Source organism: Echiichthys vipera (assembly GCF_963691815.1).
Source record: "Echiichthys vipera genome assembly, chromosome: 23".
Classification (NCBI taxonomy): Eukaryota; Metazoa; Chordata; class Actinopteri; order Perciformes; family Trachinidae; genus Echiichthys; species Echiichthys vipera.
Genome location: NC_139848.1, coordinates 8,472,820 through 8,490,847, shown reverse-complemented (window position 1 = coordinate 8,490,847; position 18,028 = coordinate 8,472,820). Strand labels below are relative to the sequence as shown.

General features: G+C 41.2%; 1 protein-coding gene across 1 annotated transcript; it reads left to right on the top strand.

Moving 5' to 3' along the window:
- Positions 1 to 1,906: 1,906 nt before the first annotated feature.
- Positions 1,907 to 11,758, top strand: LOC310964546 (MSL complex subunit 3-like). Its single transcript, XM_083937723.1, has 14 exons — positions 1,907 to 2,105; positions 3,504 to 3,586; positions 3,789 to 3,884; positions 4,173 to 4,267; positions 4,351 to 4,448; positions 5,370 to 5,498; positions 5,604 to 5,761; positions 5,908 to 6,066; positions 6,168 to 6,403; positions 6,563 to 6,652; positions 6,958 to 7,067; positions 7,262 to 7,361; positions 7,496 to 7,580; positions 10,090 to 11,758. Exons 1-14 carry the CDS (start codon positions 2,007 to 2,009, stop codon positions 10,187 to 10,189), a joined length of 1,638 nt encoding a protein of 545 aa, XP_083793849.1. The 5' UTR covers positions 1,907 to 2,006; the 3' UTR covers positions 10,190 to 11,758.
- Positions 11,759 to 18,028: the final 6,270 nt, after the last annotated feature.

Below are 18,028 nucleotides of genomic sequence, written 5' to 3'. Positions count from 1 at the left end.
AATAGTAGAGCAGCACAGCCTGAAACCATTTTAAGCAAAAATGAGCCGAGATCCAAAATAGTTTCCTGTGCCAGCGATAAGTGTACATTTCATTGTCCAAGCCTGTTGGAAATATATGAATGAGACGGTCACAAGGTCAGTACACAAAAGAAATCAAATTACTTGTCGACCTAGATATGATAAATGAAACAATAAACCAGTGATACAGGGTCTATTTTTGTCTATTGAAGGTCCTATATGATGCTCATTTGTTTGGTTCAGCTTTCATTTTCAAAACACACATTTTCTTACTCAAACTGTCTGTCTGAAAATACTTGTATTCATAATCTGCTTACACAGCCGGTATATTTTGGCCGTAACGGTACTGTAGCGGCTTTCTGCCTCTAAAGTATAATTGTGACATCACAACCATACGGAAGCTCTGACTACTCGTTTAAAGACACAGTTTCTGAATCCGGTCTGCATTTCTTGATATTTTCAAAGTTGATATTTAGCACCTCAGCCTACATACATGGAACTCGTTTTACATATACACAATATGGGACCTTTGAAGACAGTAAACAGTATTATTCCAGCTTTATTACTGCAACAAATAAATCATCATATTTCTTTAAGTGATTACACTCTAAGATTAGAGCTGTAATTGAATATGTTCGCAAACTTGCAGGACAGCCTAAAATAAAAAATGCTCACAGTATGTACACATAGTTTTCGCCCTAGGGCATTACATATATCAGACCACAGATTTCACGTGTTCCTGGCTACAAATGTAAACATCCCTATAATGTAAATATTTAAAAGCCAGCATATTGTTCCAATAGAGGAAGATTAGATTATTGAGACATGGTGAATTTTCTTTTACTGTATTATGCCTCAAGGCAAATGTTCCTTCGCACAACTGTGTTAACTGCATACCAAAACAACATGTCTTTTTCCCCCCTCTAAGGTATGGGGCACCGGGTTATTTCATTTGTATAAGTTGGTTTAATAGGCTATAGATATTTAATCTTAGCCTGTGATCAGCAGAGCTGGGATTGGGGCTATTTGCTATAGTCCAATAAAATTGCCTGCAGGTTCCCCTTCATTTTCATATCATAGATCCCTAAAAAGACACAGATATCTTTCCTCTGTGGTACGATTTTATCACAGGGACTCTTGTAGGACCTACTGTTTATATGGATGTGGAGATTAAACATGTGAGATTACAATTGGACTAAACACAGGTGCACTACAGTAAAAATCTGTTTCACATTTAGCAATACACTGAGCCCTGTTATCTGGGGATCATTTAGTTTAGAAACCTAATATTCATGATGTCACTCATACACATGGTCAGACACAAATAGGCTAGTATCAAGGCTTGTGCTGCTTTACTGTTGTGCTGCTAATAAGTAGACTATACAGCCTACACGTATAATACATAATTAAAGTGGATCAAAAGCAGTCTGGCGATGACTTTACAATGAAAACAAATGAGTTTCACGTGGACATGTGTCGTGTTCGTATACTGTCATCTATTGGCCAGTTTTTGATATTGCACTGCTAATACGGTGTCCGTGAGAGGCCTTTTCAATGTATTAAATTGCCTTTTTCACGCTGCCTTCAGTGTTCTGTGAAAATGATTGAGAATAACAGTTGTAAACGATCCAACAAAGCACCAATATTGTACACTATGGATGAAGATACTTTCTCGGGCTGAGTCTATCCAACTGCGCCCACACACGAATGGTATGAAAGTAATAATTTGCAAAAAAATAAGCAGTTGTCAAGTTATCAAGGCATCAGCAACTAAGCGCTGCTCCACAGATGTGAGGAGGGGAAATTACGAGGATTCCGTGAAGGCAGCATTAGTTGCACTCATCCCACAACAGCGCCATCCCTCCAGTGTGTGTTTTGGTTGGAGAGACCACCCCTCACAGAAAAGTGTTCGGAAACGAAAGGGTTAAGGAGTTTTTATATGTCCAGATCAGATCGATGCTCCCTCTCCCTCGCGTCGCCATGAACAAATGAATTCGCAGGGACTTAACTATCCATTTCACAAAGGAGAAGGAGTCCTGTGCTTTGAACCCGACCCCTCCAAGGCTAAAGTGTTGTACGACGCTAAGGTAATGTGTTGTGCGAGCGATTTAAGCTCTTAGGTATTTCGACTTTATGCAAACGAATACTTTATATTGGTAAAGCAAGGCTGTTCACTTAAAGAGCGGAAGTTATGAAGCGGCTGTTGCCACCACTTAGGCCCCAGAAAAATAACGTTAGCTGTTCATATAACGCCAAATATTACGATCCTTTCATGGTTTCCGGGTGCGTTTCTTGGAGCGTTAATAACCCAAACGCACCACATATCCGCCCTGCTAACCTTGTCCAAACGCTTTAGTTGCAATGTAGCTATCCGTTATTGATTTACTGCCTATTTCAACGTCATTCCATGATAGCTGAGAACATAATTTAAATGTGCTTCAAGCTAACAAAAAGCTCTAGCCTAGTTTAGTATTATTTTCTGAGGTGCGTTTTTTTACTAGCTGGCTAGTTAGCAAGCTAACGCTAACAGAGGGTTTGTTTACATCGGTCCAGTTTAGCCTGGCTTATGCTAACCGAAGTTAGCTAACAGTTAGCATTAACGGTTGTTTAACTGCATGTTTGTGAGTTGCAATATTGGAAAGCTTCAAATATTTTTATTTAACTGGCAATACTAAATAAACGTTATATGTCCTGCATTCAACAGTTTGCAGCAAAATGAGATGCTAGCTACTTAAAGTATCAAAAGTAAGATGAATGCTGCATCCTATTATTGATAAGATAATTCTTCATTAGCCTGAAAATGCTCAATTGTTCATACTAAATCAGGAGCCAGGCCAATTTTATGTAACAAATAAGTATGGTAGCATTCAAAATAGTACAACAAAATCCATAATATGTATTACTGAAAAACCATGGTAATATTCTGTAACATGCTAAAGAACAGTTGAGTAAACTTGAGTAAATGCACGTACACCCACCTCTCTTGACTTGTCTAAAGCTTATGAGTATTTGATGTGATATGAATTGTATTTATCTCGAACAATCACCATACTGTAACAGAAGCATGTAGTGCGGATTTAGTCCTGCCCCCACTTAATATCATATTATTGCAGAATAGAGATGCACCAATCCATTTTTTTCCGATCCAATCCGATACATGGGTTGAGCGTATCGGCCGATACCGATCCTACTGTTGAGTGAATGAACCATATAGCTTGCCATGTGAGTGAAGGCATCGGGCTTGACATAAACAAACATAGAAGTGAAGTGACTAGATCAGCTTCATTCATCTGATATCTGATCCAGCGAATGAGTCAATATCGGAGCCGATATCCTGAATCGGTGCATCTCTATTACAGAAACAAAGAAATATGTGCATGTCAAATATGTATTGACATCAGCTGAACTGTGATTAGAAGCACTATCCTTCAAACCACATGAGTCCTGAGCAAGAATGTTCTTATTGTTTTGTGTTCACATGACAGGTCCTTGATGTCTTGATTTGTTCAGATGAACTTGGACGAAAATACCCAAAGTACCGGATTCACTTCAATGGTTGGAACAGAAGGTAGGTGGTTTGCTTTGATTAACATTAGATTAACAACTCCCTACTTTAATATCATGCTCATTGTAGTTGTTATCGTTGCAAAATCTCATGTTCATCAACTTGTGTAATGATGTAGCTATACCTCTGCTTTCAAACCAGGCAGGTCTGTGACATTTTTATTTTCTCAATATGTGTGTTTGTGTGTGTTTGTTTGTTTGGGTAGCTGGGATCGTTGGGCTGCAGAAGATCATGTCCTAAGGGACACTGAAGAAAACCGTAACTTACAAAATAAACTGGCTCGCAAAGCTGTAGGTCGCATGTAAGTCCATTTTATTTTTTTATTCATTCAGTCATGGAGGTAAATACCATCAAAATATATAACCATTAAGTGTATTTTCTTGTATTACGTAGGCCGCATTTAATGACTTTTGATACCTTATTATCAGGCTAGAAAAGTTTTATTGCTGATCTCAGAGAGGCAAGTCCAGTGCACTGCATGTCAGTGTCCAGTCTCTGTCCATATATTTTGGATTTGACCTTTCTATTAGTTTGTTCTATCTTTAGACCAGACTGATAAAGATACTGTGTCTTTCTTTCCTTGCGGTAGGAAGAGAAAGGGATGGGCAAAGAGGCGGCGACGTCAATCTGGTACTAAATCTTCTCTGAAGACTCTACCGAAAGAGGACGACAGTGATGACGCATGTGAGAAATCTGTCATGCCTTTTGTATTTTCCTCCCAGTCTCCCTTAGCAATTAAATTAATCCCTCCATATGTTTCTGTCTAGGTTTGATTTCGTCCACAGAGAGCAGTGACGGGGACGACTCTGACCCTGACTCTTCAAATAGTGGGGACAGCACTTTCTCTGAGGTTATCAAGAAAATGGTGAGAGGATAAGATCCCTCGGCATCTCAGACGAGGGAAAATACTGGCTGACATTTACATTTCATGCATATAGCTAAGGCTGTTATCTGGAACAACTTGCAAGGCAGCGCAAGTTTATTTGTATAGCACAATTCAACAACAAGGTAATTCGTGAAACATAAAAAGCATTGAGAGAAATAGCACAACACCTATCCTGGGAAAAAGTCTTGAGTACAGTCCGTCCTGTAGTCTGAGCCCAGCACATATCAGTTAGAGCTTGCTGTATTTTGTACACAAGTCACTGAACGTGCTGTACTGTTATCAGGCTATTGAGACAGAGGATGAGTCTGTCGTCGAGGTGGGGATGGTGCATGATGTGTCTTTGATGATTTGGCCAGAACTGGATTTGAAGCGAGTGACGGGAGAGGGGTCAGTGGGTGAGGATGCAGTGGGTCATTTAAGGGATGGAATCTAGGAATCGGGCGGGGGGGTTTTGGTCCCAGCAGTTTGTGGTAGTCGTCTTCAGAGAAGGGAGGCATCTTGCTGCTAATTAGCTTTGGCTCCGTCTCACTGCAGGCTTTTGCTATGGGTAGGCCAAGGTTGAGCAGTACGAAGGTCGCAAGAATATTTAATTATGGCAGTAGTCTGCTATCCACAAAAAGTGTATAGTCCCAGTGATTTATAGGTATCCAGGAGCCGCTGCTCGTTATTTATCTTAGATGAAAGCATGAATATCGGCTCAGAATTGCAAGCAGAGGCGAGAGCAGAGAGAAAAGAGCCTGCACTGTAAGAAAGCCGTAAGCAGAGCGTGTAGTGTAGTATATATCCTTAAATTCCTTTATTATGTTCTAAATCTTTACTATAATCAGTTTGAGAAGCCAAAACTCTTGAAAACTTAGTTTCCACAGACCATACACCTGAAGGTTCATATCTTTGTTTCAGAGAGTTGAGCCTGACATTAATGTTAAAAGGGAATGTGAGGAGAAGACCGTCCACGTTGACATCAACATTCCTGATATTCTGAAGAAGAAACTGGAAGATGACTGCTTTTACATCAACAAGCGGAAGAAGGTCCATGTCACAGCTAAGAGACAGCGTTGCACATTTTGTTGGTTGGCATGATAAGATATGGAAGCTTAAGCCTTGCCCATAATTAGCCATGTTTTACTCTCCTAGCTGGTGATGGTTCCCTGCCACACAAATGTTGTCCACATCCTCGAGTCCTACGTGAAGCACTTTGCCATCAACAAAGCATTCATCACCAACGAGAGGTACCGGCGTCAGCAGAACACCACACAGAACACCGGCCCACAGCCAGTCCCTCCAGAGAAGAGGTGAGTCTGCACAAACATCGGAGACTCCATCTTTACTGTGGTATTTCTTACATTTTGTTCCCAGTTGAAGGTCTACCTATGTCCAGCTGAGATTGCATGTATGATTCTGAACCCCTAACTAATCTTTAAATTTCCTTTGTTTAAAGTGAGGAGTTGTGTAAGGAGATGGTCGACGGCCTGAGGATCACGTTTGATTTCACCTTACCGATGATCCTGCTCTACTCCTCTGAACAAGCTCAGTTTAAAAAGGTCAGCTCCTCCAGGCTTTTCCTAGCCGTCAATGAAGGCTCCCCCTGCTCCAGCAAGTAAGTCTGCCATAATAAAACAAGTGGAATGTGTTTTTTCAGACTGCATTTTAATATTGTGCATTTACCTAAGACTTTTTTCTCTTCTGTTGTGTTTAAAGTGCTCAACGAGAGCGCAGCCCCAGCCCATTGGGGCACAACCCTCCCACCCCCCAGTCCACAGACAGTCAGCCAGCTCTGAGCGACATTTCTGCCACCACGCCCACCCCCCCTGCCCCCATCCCAAAGCGCCGGCGTCACCCCGACATGGACTGTATCTCGTACCAGTCCCAGTCCCTCAGGCGCGCCACCAGGAGCACATCGGGAGGTGACCGTCCAGCTGAAGGCAGCAGTGGAGGTAATCCATTTTTACTAGATTTGGTGCTGTTTTAAAAAATGATTTAACAATGTATTTTGCTTGTATGTTTTGTTAGTCATTTATGTGATATTTTAGGCTCTGTGAAGCACACCTGTGAGGTATTATGCATATATTAATGCAATGCATGTAACGATCCAGGTGGAGGCAGCACCACAGCATCCCCGCAGCTCAAACACCGTTTAGTCGACTCCTCATCCCAGCCCAGGTTCTTCCTCAACCTTGATAGAAGTAAGATGACAATCCATGTCCAAGGTTTCATGTAATATATTCCATGAAACGTTCTGTATAGTCAGTGTAGTGTAACTTTTTGTGTTTGTAGTAACCAGTTTGCCCAGTAGATGGTGTTGTTGCACTTCTTACCTCACACATTCATCCCCTCTCAAGTGCTTAATACTCTCCTAAGAAGAACCTTTTGTTGCTTGCTTTAATCCTTGTGGTCATTGTTGCATTTTGCTCACCGTATTTCAGCAGCGATAAGCAACACGGCTATAAATTGATCTGTATGCGTGTTGTTCTTTATTCATTCTCTTCAGAAACCCCAGTGCACAGTGGCTCATCTTCCCCGTTGCCCTTGACACCAAGCAGAGAGCGAAGTGGGCCTTTCTACGGCCTCTCGAGCCGGAGAAACAACGAGCTTAATGAGGTGATAAAAAATGTGTGTGTGATGAACATACTATTAACCGGGAAACTTTGTCTTGCTCAAGGACATTAGGATAGTTACATAAATGTCCTCCATCATTGCAGGGGGAGAATGTAAGCCACCTGTATAAGTTGAAATTGTCAGACCAGGCAAAATTCCTCTGTTAAATGCTTTTTTTCTTTTTCTCTATCCACCAGGTCCTAAGTTGGAGGCTGACTCCTGATAACTACCCTCTGCATGACCAGCCTCCCCCACCCTCCTACCTGTACGGATCACAGCACCTGTTGCGTCTTTTTGGTTGGTGTCTCAGATCATTTTACTCTCATTGGTTCACATCTCTTTCATGATTATCAGTGGTTTGATTGTGATGATGGAGGAGATGCCCTTCTGATCTTCCTACTCCCATGCTCTTCGTCTTGCTTTTCTTCCAGTAAAGCTTCCTGAGATCCTGGGGAAAATGCAGATCCCTGAGAGGAATCTCCGAGCTCTTGTCAAGCATTTGGAACTCTTTCTCAGGTATAGTGAATTTTGTGTATTTTGTTTTACGTATAAGAGGTCTTAGAGTTAAGTTCTTTATGAAGCAAGAGAGGGACAGTAATTGAAATGGCTTAAAAAGATTAGGTATAGGTTTCACAGGCTTACAGTCTCTTCACTGAAACATTCAGGCGTAATGTTGAAATATCACCACCTTCTTGAAAAATGGATTGTGCCATCAGGTGTACCGAATTTGTGAAATCGTGTAATTATTTTTTAATCTTTAAAAAAAAAAAAAAAAGACAAGGTGCTGCATTCAATTAACGGCAGCCCGAAATGGGAAGCACTTTGACTTAAAATGCACCTTGCATTGCACATGCTAATAACCTGCGCGGTTCATTAACCAACGTTTGACTTAGCTAAGCATTAACGCTGAATGGTAACTCCCAGTGTTGAGCTGCAGGAAGTTCTTAATTGGCAGGGAGAGGGGAGCAGGACCTCAGAGCTATTAGTCTCTAGAACAGCGTTGAGAAATCCATGTTATGCCTTATGCACAGTACCCTAATGTAGTGTCTGGTAGCCTGCTTCGCATAGTAACAGCAAGAGAACCAGAAACACCAAAACAAAAAGGCAAGGAAGAGTAAGTAAATGAGAACATGATGGGGGTGGAGTGAGAAAGCACATGTATTAGAGGGAGGGAGATGAGTGGGCGTTACACAAGCGCGGGAGTCTAATCTTTAAATCCTCCCCAGCGATCTTCAGTTCAGCCAGTCCCAAACCTGGGGGATTTAGGTTCTCTCATTCTCTAATCAAACACACACAGTACCACTTTCTGCCACCAAGCAGTGCTGTGGAGCAACACATTGAACCCATCAGTGGAGTGGGCACAGGGACAAACTGGAGTCTGAGAGCCAAAATTACCTTGATTCTGCTACTCAACAAATAAATTAATAAATAAACTGGAGCTCAGTACTCGGTGCCATACAATCATCAGGTGGTCTTCTGAAAATAGATCGAGCTGGCGTTCATGTGGGAAGATTACAGCTTTCGACTACATATGTGATGCACAGATTGTTTTTCTCATAAATTGACTGTAATAAAATCGAAAGCCTCATTCTTTTCAGTAGCATTAGCGACTCATCTTTGCAAAGCATATTGTGCAGTGTCATCCATAGTTGGGAACCATGGGCAGAAAGTCTTTAAATTCACTCCAGTGACATTGGAGTGCAAATCACTGGTGCATCTGTTTTCAAAGAATATTATTCTGCAGAGTGGTGTTGACAGTAACTTGCAAAGAGGAGTGAATTGCTTTAAGGTAAATAGCTTTTGCAGTTTCAGTCTCCTCAACTATAAGTCACCAAGATAGGATTGATAGTGTTCAATACAGACTTATTCCTCAGTAACTAATTAATATTTTCACCGCGTTGGAGATTCTGCAGGACACTTGACACAAACCAAAATCCCTGATGTCTTTTGGGAAAGCCTCGTGCCTTTTTTTTACTCTGAAATCAGCCTTGTGGCAGATTGTGCCGAGCGGGCAAAAACTGATTGATGTCGCAGAGACTGAAGGGCAGTGCATTCTGGGATTTGGCCACAGTTGATCTCTCACTCTCCCTTTCTCCGCAAGAATGATTATGATTAAGTGTGGGTGTGTGTGCACATGTGTATGCACACGTTACGCTGATTTACTATGTGTCTGCCTAAAGCGGCTTGCCTTGTGTTATTACTGATCCAACAGCAATAAAGATTAGCATTGGAAGACTGAATTTCTGGCACCAAAGAGCCAAAAACCCCAACAATTTTCTGATTGATAAATATGTATTGAGACTTTTTTTAGTGCTTTCCAATATATTTGAATCAACTTTTTTTAATTTGCAGCGAAGAACTGGGCTTCAAAAAAGTAATTTCTTGAAATCGAGCTGCTTGATTTAATTGACTGTGCGGTACTCACATGTTCCCTTTATTGTCCCATTAGGTTGTCTTGTTTGTTATTCCTTGTCAAAGCGTTCTTAAGTTCTCTGATGAGGATAATTTGTTTGCATTGAGATTAGGAAGGCCGGTGGAGCTAAGATGAGATGGCAAGATTTAGAGGATTTGGCCGAGTAGCGGATACTAAGAAGATTCCGGATTAGTTTTCCCCGCTACTGATTAGATGGGAGGAGGAGGAGGAGGGGGATTTTTCACTCTTCCCTCTCTGTTGGTCGGTCATTCTCATGTTCTCAGTCTTTCTGTCGTAGCGATTGGTTCTATAGGGATGGATGAGGGGGCTTTGTGTCTGACATATATACCCACAGGCAGAGGGCAAGGGGTCTAGGGTTTATGTGGAATGAGCCAGGGATATCTAGGAAAAACCAGAAGTCCAAGTGAACTGGGACGTGACAGTCGAGATGCTCTCCTGCCACTGCTTTTCGCACGTAAGCCAATCGTATCAGATGACAAAACGGCTTATGTCGAATATTTCACGTGAACAGAGAGGGCTTCTGAACATTGCTGGAAATGTATCTCACCACTTTCACTCTCTTGTACTTCCCTTTACCGCCCGCTCTCTTAGGTTTCTGGCAGAGTTCCAGGAGGATTTCTTCCCCGAGTCTGCATATGTGTCAGCATCGGAGGCCCACTACAACATGAAACAACCAAGGCCGATTTATTGAAGGCGACGTCGGTCCATTGTGTTTGCCTCCCTTGCTTCTCTCTACCCTGACCTTCCCTTCAGCTTGTCTAGACTCCCGGGGCTCGCGTGCACAGGAATACAGAGCAGCTGTGTTGTAATTTTCCTGGACCAACCTTTCTTCTTCTCTGGCCTAACATTAGTTTTCCTGCTGTTGCCTTGTGGAACCAGTTCCTTCTGCCATGCCACTAACCCTTGCCCATACTCTGTTTGTGGGACTGTCCTGCATGTTAAGCCACCTTGGCGTCAGTGTTCCGCTCCAAGGCATGTCTAGTTCTTTGAGTTAGCATGTGCTACCTTTCTGTTTTGAGGTCCCTTTTCTACTTTATAATATCAGGATACTGCTGGAAAGTTCTCAAGTCTCTCAGATATTAGAGGCTTGCCAAAACAAAAGCGCTTAAACACAGATACAAACAGCACTGCTCTGACTTTGTCGTTTTTCACAGTATTGGAATAGGGTGGCCTGTTCATAGAAATGAAACAGGTTTAAAAGCCTTGTGTTCTTGCTCTGCCCACTTAAAAAACTCATTTTGGATACTCTTTAGGGCATTGCTGGTCTTCCTGTTCGGTAGCTATGTAGTGATTTTTTGCTAGCGCTCAACAATGAGGCGCCACCTGTGATCAGCTTCTAGAAAGGATTCCTCTAAAGCCACAGTAGGACTTGCGCCTCCTGTCCTGGAGACACTTCGCTCGTCTTGCTGAGCAATTCTGATTTACCGACTCTTTAAAAAAAGCTGAGTAATGTTGTGTTTTCCTGTGGATCTCTCCCTAGTAGTACACTTTAAGGATGTGTCATGTCGATGAGAGATTTTCTTATTTCTTGCTTTTGTCCTCCTGTGCATGTCTGATAAATGTCTTATCTGCTTACTAATTTCATGTTTTTGCCGCTTCCTCTCACTGTATCCACCTTCTAGCAGCAATGATACGGCACATGCGGTAAAATTGAATAAGTGTTCTGTGCACAACATACCTGAGATGAAACCACGTGTTGCTCCTTCAGTTGTACACAGAGCAGTGCCGTAATATCTTGTCCTGAAGATAATCTTCATCTTTATATTAATATACAGACTGCGGCTGTTGGTATTTGCAAATATGAAAGATTGTTGTTGTATCAGAAGGGTTAGACAATCACTTGTTTGAACGTGTCAAAAAGAAATTTACACCATAACGCTTTATGCCATGTATTTAGAACAGTTAAACAAATGCTAGGGATTTCTTGTGAATGCAACAAAAGCAATCGCTATGGTTACACAACTGTAAATACCAAACACCTGTTGATCAGTATGTTTTTTTTTTTCCTGCACACCACTGACTCACCCTGTTACAAAATACTTGACAAGGCTCATTCCGTACCAGTCAATACGTGATTAGTTGTTTCTTGAGCAAATGCATGCGTTTATACAGTATCTTTATAAATGGGCTCTGTTGATACAATGCATCTATGTTCACCGTGTTATGTACAGAGCTCTGATTTGCATAGCCTGTTAGACTTTTTTGTTGTGTTGTCAATGATTTTCTTCATTGAGTTTGAATAAACACTTTTAAAACTTGTCATCTTATTCACATATACATTGTATGTGCCAGTGTGTCATACTATGTTGTTTGATGCCCGCTCATATCTGCGTCTTTTCCTGCCTTTGTACTTCTTCATGTGGTTCGAATTCCAGAAAACCTCACAGAACACCCCTCTATTAAAAGTTAAATGTAGACGGGGGAGCTTCATGAGCTTGACCTTCTATGAGTAGAAATTACTGGTCTATGTTTTTGCCGCAGCTTGACATTTTGAATCTGCCGACCTTGTTAACATAACACCTCTGTTCCTCTTTGAGCGACTTCACAGCAAACCTTATCTAGTGCTGCTTGTTTAAATTAACTTTGCACCAGTTTGACACTATATAGTCGAAGGTGCTTTGTAAAGAAGCCAAAGTGGAAAGACGGAGCTGTTATCGTAGTGGTGTGATAATGCAACTGTCCGTTGAGAGTTAATGAACAAGTTGGAATGTTGATCGAATCAATGTACCCTTATCTTCTCTGCTGGAGATGGATGGCAGCCTTCTAGGGCTAAGTGGAGGTGGACCAGAGACAAAAGATATCCATATGTTGTTCCTTAAACCCTATATTGGGCCTTTTTAGAACTGGTTTGAAACACCATTGTGTTGAGGGACTCAGTAAGGCAAAGTTACACTGCATAACATTTGTCACATGGCCAAAGCTGATTCTAAAATATTGTTATATCTCATTCAGTAGGATTAAAGAGTTTGAGGTCATAGGGTTGCCATCCCGTAATTGATTTGTCCCCCTGGCCTCAGCCACTGTTGTCAATCAAAAGTGAAATATGTGAAGCATACTGAACCCTCCAGTCCCTTTGTGATATTCTTGAACAGGAGTGTCTGACCAATTGACTAACTTGAATGCTTAAATAGCAAGCTTTGGGAGGTATGCTTTGAAATTGTAACCATACCTAAGAAGCACAGGTATTTTATGTTTACTAGTATAAATGTCACAGCTCTTCTTAAGAAGAACATAGGACTCTCATTTCACGGGAGTCCATTAGTTTGGCTTATCATAAGGACTGGAGGCAGGGGGAAACTGCTCGCCTGACCCTGTCCAAAAGCTAAAAAATAAATTTACCAGCACCTTTTATAGCCAACTTTAAATTAGTGTAAATTAGTCACTAGCTCATGACTCCCTGAAAAACTGCACATTGACTTAACATGTTAGTAAGCTTTGAAGGTGCTGCTGGACATGTTTTTGAGGTTACATCCACACTACTATGTTTATGTTTATGCTACTCTGGCATCTAGACATTTGGAAATGCTGCTGACCCTGTTTAAGTTTGAAAACGCATTTTAGAGATGAGAAAAACCGATGCATGTCTATGTAGATACTTAACCTAGACTTGTTTACGTCAGACCTTTCTAATTGAACAAGTATTTAAAGTCTGATTTATTGTCCATGCTGGTGCAGTTGAACTATAGGTGCATGCTTGAATACCCTGGAAAAGGTGTCAAAAGCAAAGTCTCCTCTACCTCTATACTGTACCTTTACTATCTGCAGAGCAAAGCTCTTAGTCTATTCCCAGTGTACCTATTGGAGGCTGACTAACCTGGCTTCCTCATATCAGGGTCCTAATGGGTTTAAGTGGTGAGCCCTAATTGTATTTGGACTGGCTTAGATTTCTTATAATGAACCGCTTATCACTGTAACCCAAGACAGCACTCTCTTGCCTGCTGCTATCATGTGGCCACAGAAACCACCAGTTCAAGCCTCTCCACACATCTCCAATCGATTTGCTGTCCTGCTCCGTCTCTAGCCACTTACCACATGATTCAATTGTTGTGGGGAAAAATGCATTGTAACGAGATGTGAGATATCACCTCATAAGTGCTGCTGCCCGCACCTATCACCTGATAACGTGTTCACCCCCTTCCATTTGCAGTGGCTTGGTCCCATCTTTCCATCCCACCCTCTGGTCTCTGTGTCTGGCTTCCTCTTCAGTCCCTGAGAGGTTTTCTTTTCCTGCCCTCACAGCCATACCACCATCTTTTTTGTCTAGTGTTTCCTGATTGGTCTTTTGTCTTTCCGTTCTTCCCCCTCGCTCTTTTCAGAACTCTTTTGAGAGAGTAGAGAGGAGAGTGAAAAGCCTTGGGCCAGTAGGAGTGCACAGATAGAACGCGTTCCATTCATTTATCCGATTCCCTTCTTTTCATCCACTCCAAGCTTTTGCTTTATCAAGCCATCCTTTGACGCATTCATCTCCTTGTCCGACTTCTTCCAAGTCTCAGTCAGCTTCGTTGCTTATCATTATTCTCCAGCTTTTTCCTGCCCCGTTCTCTCCCTTTTTCATTGCACCATGGACATAAGAGATGGATTGCAAGAGAAGGTGGACTCTAGCCCTTCTGACTCCTCCGACTCGTCTTGGACATCATTTGACCTCAGCACTGACCTCACATCAGTCAGCTCTGACCAAGTCTTGACTCCTCTGACAGCTCCCAGTGGCTGGAAACCGTTTGACGACCAGCACCCAAAGAAGTCTTCTTCGGTTAGGGTCTCTTCTGAAGTGCGAACCAGGGATGTTGCATGGAGGGAGACGTCTTTTCTTGGAAATGATGAGTAAGCACATTATTGAGAGCATTTATCAGGGACAAGGCGAAAATGAGCATTGTCGACATACGGTATGTTGCCATGTTGTGTGTATGATAGAAAGATAAAGTGATCTCTGGAGTTACATCGCTAGCATGCCACAAAGAAGTCAACATGGCTGCATGTCAAAGTGTTCTTATAATCGGTCTACATTGTAACCCAAGATTTGAGAAAGTCTTGCAAGATGGCTAAGGTTAGGCATCGGCGTTGAGTCCTATGGTTAGGCATTGGCGTTATATGGTGTGGTTAGCATAGATTGTCTGGAAAGTTATCGCATCTAAGGTTACCATCCAGACATGACCCTTGTCGACAAGATGCACCATTTCTGTCACTGTCATGTGACTCCTGTAGTAATGTGTATTAGATACAATCAAGGTAGAATATATTAGAAATACTTTAATGATCCCAGACTGGGAAATTATTTTGTTACAGCAGTAGTGGGTCAGCAAATAAAACACTTTGTACATAACATACATAGAATTCAATATATACATAGTGTAAATATACAGTGCACAGTGTGCTATAAACAATAATATATACAACAAAATATGCAAAATATACTATAACAATGATAATATATATATATAACAAAACAGTAGGTACACATGCCATTCTCAGTGTTGCATTCAATTTTAAAAACAAAACCTTGGTTTGACCTGTATTTTGAAATACATTATTTCACATTATCTAGACTCTGGATACAAACACGGTCTGTTCAATAGATAGTTTTCATCAAGCCTGTCTACATCAATATGTAGCACTTTTTAAACGTGTGATGGCATTCCATTGACAATTTCATTGTCCAAGTCATTCAAAAAAACAGCAATGTTTTTTGTTTTCCCTTTCTCATTGAGAATTAAGCAGCAAGAAAAATAACACGAACCTCTCTAGAAATAACGGGAGAGAAGATGATTAAAGATCACTACCAATACTACATGAGACTAAGCTGTCAGTCCACAGTGGTGATGATGACTATCTGTTTCATCGGGTTTTAATCATGAGTGGTTCTATAATGGGGGTCTGGTTTCCCGAAGCAGGACTGTGAGAGTGGATAAAACAAGCCCTGCATATGTTAGGATAGAGGCCATATATCACCTCTCCTTGAATTCTACAGTGAATCTCTGGCAAGTGGAAAAACCCAGGGTGTTGTTCATCAACCCTTTCTCTTTTCCTGGCTTTCTTTCTTTCCTTTCTCCATCACCCCACCATACCCTGATACATATAATTGCCCTTCCAAGGACAGAACAAAGTCTGAGCACACTCGCTGGTTGACACTCTCACCATGTCTTTAAATCACCCCTGACTCTCTGCGGAGTCTTCCGTATCTTTACATGAAGACTGATTAAACTTTGGTTGAGGAATATAAATGCATTTTGCTCTTTTTATCTGTCTTTGTCAGTGGCTGGGTTTCCATCTTTAAAATGTAACATCGCTATAGAAATGGCAAACATCAGACGTTTTTTTGTTTTGTTACACACATTCAGGTGTGAAGAAAGAAAAATGGGGATGCAAACTTGCTGACAGTTGTAATATTTTGCAATGCATTGTTGCTCTTGGGTATACATTCACAATAATACTGTGAAAAATGTATGATTCCCATCTAACTCTTATAAGTGTGACGGGCGACTGTGGCTCAGTGGCGGTTCGATCCCCACCTCCCCCGGTCCCCGTGTCGAAGTGTCCTTGGGCAAGACACTGAACCCCGAATTGCTCGCTGTGCTGCGCATGGGTGTGTAAATGTGGTGTGAATGGTCAGATTAGATTAGATGGTCTGTAGATGTCCACTGCCATCTGTGTGAATGTCTGTATGAATGGGTGAATGTGACAATTAGTGCGAAAGTGCCTTGAGTAGTCAGAAGACTAGAAAGGCGCTATATAAGTCCATTTTCCATTTACCAAGTGTATCAACTAAAACGTCAACTATCTTTCTTTTAAGAAATGTTAATCCCGTTGATGTAAAAATAGCAAATTCATCATTCATTGTTTAAGACATTTCAAAAGTTTCAAGAAAGTTTGCTTGACAGTTAAAGTGAAATATCTCTAGTGAGCCTAAACCTATTTCCCTCCTTGCACTCTCTCCTCCTCCCGCTGCTTAACTCTTCACTCGGTTAATGTTCTTGTGGCATATTTAAAGTCTAAAAAGGTTACAGCGGTCAGTGCACTTAAACCCTATTGGCTGGTGAATTTAAGGAAGCTTAGCGACGATTGGACCATCTGGAACAAGATGGGATGCATCACGTGACAATAATAGAAATGCAGATAATAATACAATTGCCATTTCTGTACATAAATTGCTCTTTCATTGTTAGAAAAAAAGAAAAGGGCAATAAAAGTAGAAAAAAGGGATTGAGCTACTTGACCCCATCACTGTTTTGGACATACCTTTTGTCATTTCTCTTTCTCTTTTGTTTTTCCTCCTTCACTTTCTGTTATCTTAACTGCAACAACATTTTTTGCCATTCATCACCCCACCCCCACAGACTCAAACGTAAAGTAATTTAGCTGCAGTTGTGGTTATTGTTTTTTTTTTTTTTTGCTGGAGCCTTTCCCTCTGCTGGTGGCAGCCTGAGGATTAGTACACAGTCGGGCAGAGAGGCGCAGCATGATGGCACACTGAGTCATGAGGTAGGATAAGATACAGTATTTACTCATATCTCATCCTCTGTTGATATGAAGCGACAGATAAGTGTTTTTGTGTCTGTGAAGGGACTACATGCAAACGTCCATATTTGCTCTGATTGAGTTTTTTCTTAATTTTCTAATATCTTGACTATTTCATTCATTCATTTCAGATTCTTCTTTAAATTGAACTAATTACGACTTTCCTGCTCAAATGCTGCATCTATTCGGTTTTACCTCCTTATGGTATAGCGAATATAACATGTTTTTGTACACTCTGTGCCTTATTTTATCTGAGCAGAAGCTGCAAATGGTTATGGGCTTCTGGAGAATTTTGGAGGATGTTGCTTCTATCTCACCGGGCGAGCGCAGTGTGTGTCGGACAGACATTTTTCACAGTCGGGTGGAGGCACTCTCGTCTGAGTGCTCCCACTTATCTTACTGTAGTAACTGCTTTTTCTACTTCTTTCAGGATACCCTTCTATTACCCAGAGTAGACTGGCGAAGTAATCAATGTAAACACTTGTTCATTCGTTATTTGAGGCATTATAATGTGAGGGATTATTAAGCATTTAATAAGCTTTGTAGTGTTTAAGAGTCTTTACAGTTGGGTCAGAAAATGCCTACTCCATCATGGTATAATTTAGATTGTTGTTTGGTATCAGCAGTTATCAGCTGACTTACAAAACACTGCTTTTACTGAAATCTTACTAAAGATGATAATGATTATATATAATCAATATTTTCACATTGCATTCCGTTAACTGACAACAAGAATTTTAACCGATTAATCAGTTGAACAGTTTAAATCATGTGTATCAACAATATTGGAGTTGCTTATTAGAGCGCTTCAACACTAGCAAATTGCATTTAAGGTTTGTGTCTGTGTGTCAGCTGGGTCTGGCTTACTCGGTTGCTTCATCCAGAAGTCAGTCGTGAAAGCCACAAACTTCGGCATTTTGTACTGTCGGATGTGTGTAGAATACTTACTTGAGAGTTACTGTTACTGTGAGCAAATGAGCCGTTTTGGCAATTGATTACAGCGTTTTATTGGGGTAAT